Here is a 7,207-nt window from a genome sequence, read left to right on the forward strand (position 1 = left end):
TGTGATTATAACTCATTGTTGATTTTTCTATTTTTGTTGATTTATACACTTGTTGATTTGAATTAAAGTTAAGTTCAATCGTTGTTCTTTTTATTGCAAAATATTTTCTGTTAGCTTGTACAGGTTTGAAATGGAGGATATTGTATGACCCCTGTCCAAAACCTCACCAATAATAACCCGAGTGGTGAATACGTTCGCGGATTTGTAATAATTGTCTGTTTACACACGTGACAAAGTTTTAAAACACAACATGTTTTATTGAAATTGTTGAAGAGGCCCTTGGTGATTGCTGGTTCATTGATAGTCCTGGTTAGGAACCAAGTTTCTTGTGGTTCAGACCATACTTCCCTTAGAGGCCACGAAGTTTCGAATGCACAGCACTTGTCTTAGCATATACATTAAGATAGGGCCAGGTCAGTATGTACAAGGGGCAAGCCAACCCTCACCCCCACCCGAAAAATAGATTGCACCCATGAAAAAAATTTGAATTAAAATTACTGCTATTGATCCCCATTGCTCCTCCGGATATATGACTTGCCCCCAAAATAATCAAGTCTGACTCGGGTTGGATCGGCCAATCAATTTGGTGAAATAATTCCAGACCATGAAATAAGAACAATATAAAATAATTGCACTGTTGGTCCTTTAATCCAAGGGGTTGATGAAAACTTTACATTACAATTGGTAAAAAATCTGATATCACAATATTTAACAACATAATTAATATATCTATCTAGGATAGATTAGAGACAAGTTAAAAAAACAAACATACAATATCTAATATGGAAGAGGATATAGTATTTCCATCGTACCAAATCCAATCCTAATAAAATCTACATCCAGACATAATGGTAAAAAAGTTCCAAATTAATCCATTAAAATTGATAAAAGAGACTCTTACGATATCTATAATGTAATTTGAGATGCAAGGCAACTCTTTCTAACTTTGAACAAAAGTCCATGCGTCTACGTTGTGATTTAGATATTTCATTAAAGGGACAGATGTGCCGTTTTGAGGGGTTGATTTTAGTCTTGAATATATGTTAATAGTTTTCAGAAGTATTACAAATGTACGAAAATCGCATAATTCCTTTAAAAATACTTCAAACTAGGAATTTTACTCACTATTTCTATATATGTCTACTATATATCACAAAGTATCTTAAATTGTCGATTTGTCATTTTAATATTCAAACGCAGATAATCCTGGACACACATGGATTTGAAGGCTAAAATTTTGATGGTTATGTGTTAACACTGATTGGCTTAGCTAAAAAATTCCCGTTTCTGAGACTAAAGTACGATTGGTCAGAACGAACGGTGCACATGTCCCTTTAACATATTACAAGTACAATCAATATTGTATAAAAAAATTAATTTGATAACTGAAAATAATGGTCCTCCCTAAATTACTTCACCAAAAGTTTCGATTTGAGCTAGGAAATTGACATACACGGTCAATTTGAATCATTCCATTTCCCCACATGAAGCTGCTTAAATATATCTGATTCATGACATCATCAAACATGATACCATATCATACTTCCTGTTGTGAGAGCTTGTTTTACACAGTACACAGATGTTTCTGATATAAACCCGACACCAGGATAGCTGGTAGTGGAATGCAGACTTAATTGACTAATATGTTAGACTCACTACTATACAGGAGACAAAAGATAAAATCTTAAAAGTCATAGATGTTGAAACCAAAAACCCTTATCAATAAATAGATGGGACAGTTTATCCAAATAGCTTCATATGAGTAACTTGTGGATTGAGAAAGGTTGCCTACACTCATATATTATCTTGCATTTTTCACATGTTTACATATATACAAAACAAAACCTATAAATGGCTACATGCCGGAGTGTTGATTAACTGATTCAAAAAACGTGTAAAATCATGAATATTTAATATTATGGTTTAAAATATGAGTCTTACCTACTAATCAGAGTAGAAGTTGTTTTTGGAAGGGTGAAAGGGTCAAAGAGGCAATGCCTACAAGTTTAAATGACAAACTGGCAAACTCATTGAACAGGAGCCAAAATATCTTAATCTTTTTTCCTAAAAACTGTATATCATGACATGACATTTGTGACATGAAATTTTGCCTCAATATTTCTCAACAAAATTAACAATTTATGGAACATTTACATTTTGATGACAAATTAAAAAAAGTTCAGAAAAACATATTTTTTGTAAGGATCCTTTTGTTTGACTTTGTTCATTAAAATGGTAAAAAAAAATGTACAAATGGTTATATAATAGAAGAAAAAGCAGATATTACATAATGAACACAATTCGGAGAAAAACAGTTCGAGATATATTTAAAAAGAAGCAAAAAATATTTGATACATACAAATTTACACCAAGAAGTATCCATTTTAGGTTAAAGGGTCAGGTGCACTATTTTTGGGAGGTTGATTTTAATCTTATGGAAATATATGTAAATAGTCTCCAGAAGTACACAAAAAATCACGTAATTCCTTTAAAAATACTTCAAACTAGGAATTTTACTCACTATTTCTATATATGTCTTTTTTGTATATATCACAGAGTATCTTAAATTGACGAGTCATCATTTTAACATTCAAACGCAGATAATTCTGGACACTCATGGATTTGAAGGCTCAAATTCAACGTTGAGCTTTGACCACTATATCTGATTGGCTTGGCTAAAAAATTCCTGTTTCTGAGACTAAAGCATGATTGGTGAAAATAATGGTACACCTGTCCCTTTAGGGAATTGAAAGGTACATCTTGTTTTAAAATAACTGGAGCCAAACCACTTACTTAATTCCAAAATATCCATTACATTTGTGAAATTTTTAAGAAATTGCATTTCAATCCAAAACTGTGTTTTGTTGATTGTCTTTCATATAAGACATTTTAGCAGTAAAAACATGGAAAAAAATATTCCTCATATTGCTTCAAAATTTACAGTTTGCTGGCATAAATGAATGGATTTGTTCATGTTCACAATAGAATTACCAAAGGCTACAACCAATTAGTTATTTTGAAAGATTCACCAAAATTTGTTGGCAACAAATACCAACCACTCAGTAAACCGAAAGATATTTAGCTAAATAACAGATTTGCCAATATCATTCACAGAGCTTAAAATTTCTTACCAAAATAATATATACAACATATTTATATAATATTAATAGTACCAAATTCTAAGTCAATTTTTAAGCAGTTAGGTCATTTTGGTGCAGTTGAGTGGTTGGAATTTTATACCAACCCAACTTACTTTTCACATACAAGCAAAGGACACCAACCTTCTTTTAAGTAAGTATAAGATGTGGACATCCTTATAATTCGTTTAAAAATACAAAATATACAGATAAAACAGGGCTTATTCTTAGAATTCTCCTATGGACCATAGGTAGTCAGGGCACTGGCTTTCCTATTAAGCTATTAAGCAATATAAAAGTAAATGCCTACAGCCTATCAGTTTCAAGCTTTCAAGGGAACCCATGTAATATCCATTGTTGAAAATTGGTACTTGTTCACTAATAAATTTTGGACATCACCTAGGCTATGAATTTTCAATGACAAAAACAGGCTTGAAGAGTAAAAGTGGGTTTATACATTGATCTTAAAATATCAATATAATAGTCTAAAAGCAAGATTAAAACCAAATGGTATGGAGAAAAGAATTTTCAAATTCGAACTGTTTTTGAAAAAGTTATAACCACATTCCTTAAACAAGGATTACTCCATTTATAGACATTAATATGAAAATCAGTTCACCATAAATTTCTACAAATTAATAAATTACTGGCAATAACCAGATAGGACTAAGTCAAGATTCCTGTTACTATAAAGCTGGCACACACCCCCTTTAAAATCAGGCAGCATATTTGTGGGCATTTTCCAAGTACTTAAAACACAAATGAAATCAAATAGATTTTTGTCTCCCTTTAAGTTAAGAAGACCATCACTAACATTTTGAAGAATTAAGGAAGTCAAAATGTAGCCACAACTGGAGAGCACCAAGAATAAGCCCTGAAAAATAATTTATATATAGAAAATAAATGTATCACAACTTTAACTTGAACCTCCTTCTTGAGTCACAATCACTTGTATAACATTTCCTTTGGGTATTTTAGCATCTTCAATACGTAACTTATCACTGAGCAACTTGCCAGCAAAATACCACCTTTGTCTTAACACTTCCACTCCCTCTTCTTCAAAAATCCTTTTTTTCAATTTGAGCACAGAATCTGTAGTACGCACATAAAGTTTGATATCTTTGTTGGTTGTGGAAAGTCGGAATTTGATTGGAATTTCAATGCCAGGAGAGGAATTGGCATCAGTTTCTTGTCCAGTGTCACTTTCACTGAGTTCATCTATAAGATTTGTTGGAGCACTTAAAACATAAACAGGCAATTGATACCGATTTCCTAGTTCATCATAACAGTCCATTAATGTTCCTGAAAAAAAAAATCAACCTAAACATCAAACACCATAAATATCTTAGAAATTACACGGTAAGAATGACATAGACATAGAAAGATAGATATGAAAATTTTCTAACCTTGGGTCTCAAATCTATAATGCATTTATCTGATTACTGAAAATTTTCATTATATTTTTAAATTCAATCAACTTTAAGCTATGACATATATGGTGTCAAGAGCTATACAACTGTCTTGAAATCGTAAAGTAATCATTTTGATCAAAGACTGTTATTTCCTAAAGGAGCGCTTACCATGAGGCAATGATATGTTGGCGCCATCCACTATCGCTTGAGCCATAGCATGGTCACCTGTTTCTAGAGCATAAGCAGCTGCTTTTAAAGCATCCCATATTTCTTTTCTTCCTTCAAATGCTGGTGCAGTATCCCAAAATTCATCTCTTTTACTTCTTAACTGTCCATCTGTCAGAGCTATATCGCTTTTCCATTTTGGTTTCTCTGGTTTTAAGGGTTGGTTTCTTCCAATGGACACTGTAACAATATTCGATTTATCATTATGTTTTTCAAAATATTATGGTGGAATTAGCTTACAGTAATGAATCAAATTAAACACATTCTGCAGAGTTTTATTATATTCTTCCATGTATTCATGTGTTAAAATCAACAATGACATTGCAAAATGTAAGCTTATCAAGTTTGAGTTAAAAAAAAATTAATATAGGCAAAGTGTCTATGATGAAGTGACTGTGTACTGGTAGTGTCTAACAGTCCAAGAGCCATTATTTTCAGGAACCCAGTGAATAGGTTACCCAACTCTGTCTAAAAAGATAGACAGTTAAAAGTATTGAAAGATACATCTTCCAACAATTATATAAAGGCTTCAAATGTAATTTACACTATTGCCCAATAAATAAAGATAATAAAAAATGTAAACAAAACAAACAAACCTGTCATGTCAGAAGATTCGCCTGATGGTGGGCCATTATCTCTATGCGCCCCAATGCACCCTCCCATTCTGGGTGAGAGCTAGGGAAGCTAATTGTCTTTTGAAACCTGGAAATTTGGCAGAATCTAGTCTTTATTTTGCATCCATCGATTTATTATTTACTTCACCTTTTCCTTATAAAAATGACGTCAAACAATGGTTGCACTTTCATTGGGTGAAATTAATCTTTTTTTTTATTATTCCAATAATCTTTGAATATCTCTCTCGTAGTTATTTCCTTAAAATTATGTATTTGAATTAGAGATATTAAATATATCTTATATCATTATACTTCATTTTTCTATTATTTTCTTGTTCTTCTGCGGAGTATGTAAACAGGTGGGCTTTCTAAAAATTTGGGAATTCCGAATCCTGATGTAAAACGAAGAAGTTAGATATTTATCTTTTTTTCTCATTATTCTTATGCATACTCCCACCAGTATCATTTGATCATAACATGCTCTTGTAAGTTAGATACACCTACGTCTAGTAATTGTTAGATTTCGCTGAATACCGAAATACTTTAATTTCGTTTCAGAGTTATCTGAACAAAAACTTTGAAAAATCCAATATGTCAGCCACCATGTGGAAAGAATTTTGTAAACAATTTATTGAAGGACATAATGATATTATGCCCGAAGAAGTGCAAAAAGGTAGCAAATCATGAACATACACCATAGATTAGTCATAAATGACTCTACCGTTTACTATCACACAAGTGTTTCATAGCTGATAGTTGATAATGACTAATTCTGCATTCAAAATAGCCTCTACTTTCGCTTTTTAATCTGAAAAAGCAATTAAAGGCCTTGCCTGTGGTGAAAGTTTAGATGGGCTGCATCATTGATTATAAGTTTTGTACTGTTTTCCAAGGTGTTACAAGTTTTTAAGTTACCATTTTTTAAAGTCAAATATTGACAATACTTCTTTCAAATCCTGCTTAGCCTTGAGTTAGAGAAGTACACATTGAAAAATAAGGTTGATGATAATGAATATAACCGAGATTTCTTCAAAATTTACACCTTGTTTTATTTTTCAGAACTTTGTAATGGGCAGATCAAATTATTGGAATTTATGGAACATTTAGGGTAAGTTTTTTTTTTGTTATAAAAATATATTTAAGATAATCTTTCATTGGTTTGTTTGCAGTAACTAAAATTGAAACACATTATAATTTTTTATTACCGTATTGCTTACAGGCCTGAATTACAAAATAAAGACAACAGTGTAAGAGGCAGGGCCACCCAAATTGATAGGAGATGTACTACATTCTATACCTACAGATAATGACACTCTTTCTCAACAAGAGGGTAAGACTTCAAGCCAACATATTTTGACCTTAGAACAGTATACAAGCTTCAAAATAAAAGAGATATGGCTTTTTTGCTCCATCAGCTGAAAGAATTTTGGTTATCTATCCATGTCACTATTCAAATTTGAAATCTGACATCCAGTTCTCTCACTCACCAAAACGTGATACATATTGTGGAGAAGATAAAAATTATAAGGCTTTATCCTTTTAACCCTTTAAACCCTGAGTATGAATAAAATGAAATTTAGATCATATAAAGTCTTGTAGAAACTATTGACTTAATCATCTCTTGACTATGTTTTCAACAAAGTGGGTATTTATTTTATTTTTAGTGACTGTACTATGCAGATTTCTGTGTGATAAATTATCTGATCATCATTCTATACAACCACCAGCAATATATGGTTTATTAGCATTGGTAAGTTAGCTTTGAGCTCTTGAGTCCAAAATTCAGCTTAAAGCTAAGAGTTTATTGAATTGAAATCTG

The 7,207-nt window shown here is 31.8% G+C and overlaps 2 protein-coding genes across 2 annotated transcripts in view; one reads left to right on the forward strand and one right to left on the reverse strand.

Annotated features, from left to right (window-relative positions):
* Positions 1-3,777: 3,777 nt before the first annotated feature.
* Positions 3,778-5,536, reverse strand: LOTGIDRAFT_219753 (hypothetical protein). The gene is made up of 3 exons (XM_009063209.1): positions 5,371-5,536; positions 4,718-4,954; positions 3,778-4,439 (listed from the first exon to the last, which is right to left on the reverse strand). The coding sequence occupies exons 1-3, from the start codon at positions 5,435-5,437 to the stop codon at positions 4,054-4,056; spliced, it is 690 nt and encodes a 229-aa protein (XP_009061457.1). The 5' UTR covers positions 5,438-5,536; the 3' UTR covers positions 3,778-4,053.
* A 443-nt stretch (positions 5,537-5,979) lies between these two features.
* LOTGIDRAFT_234861 (hypothetical protein) overlaps positions 5,980-7,207 on the forward strand; it is a 13,531-nt gene continuing 12,303 nt past the window's right edge. Inside the window, exons 1-4 of the mRNA XM_009063210.1 lie at positions 5,980-6,061; positions 6,448-6,496; positions 6,608-6,718; positions 7,053-7,138. The gene's annotated coding sequence lies outside the window, so the exon portion shown is untranslated. The remainder of the gene's footprint in view (positions 6,062-6,447; positions 6,497-6,607; positions 6,719-7,052; positions 7,139-7,207) is intronic.

Source organism: Lottia gigantea (genome assembly GCF_000327385.1).
Source record: "Lottia gigantea unplaced genomic scaffold LOTGIsca_56, whole genome shotgun sequence".
Lineage (NCBI taxonomy): Eukaryota > Metazoa > Mollusca > Gastropoda > Lottiidae > Lottia > Lottia gigantea.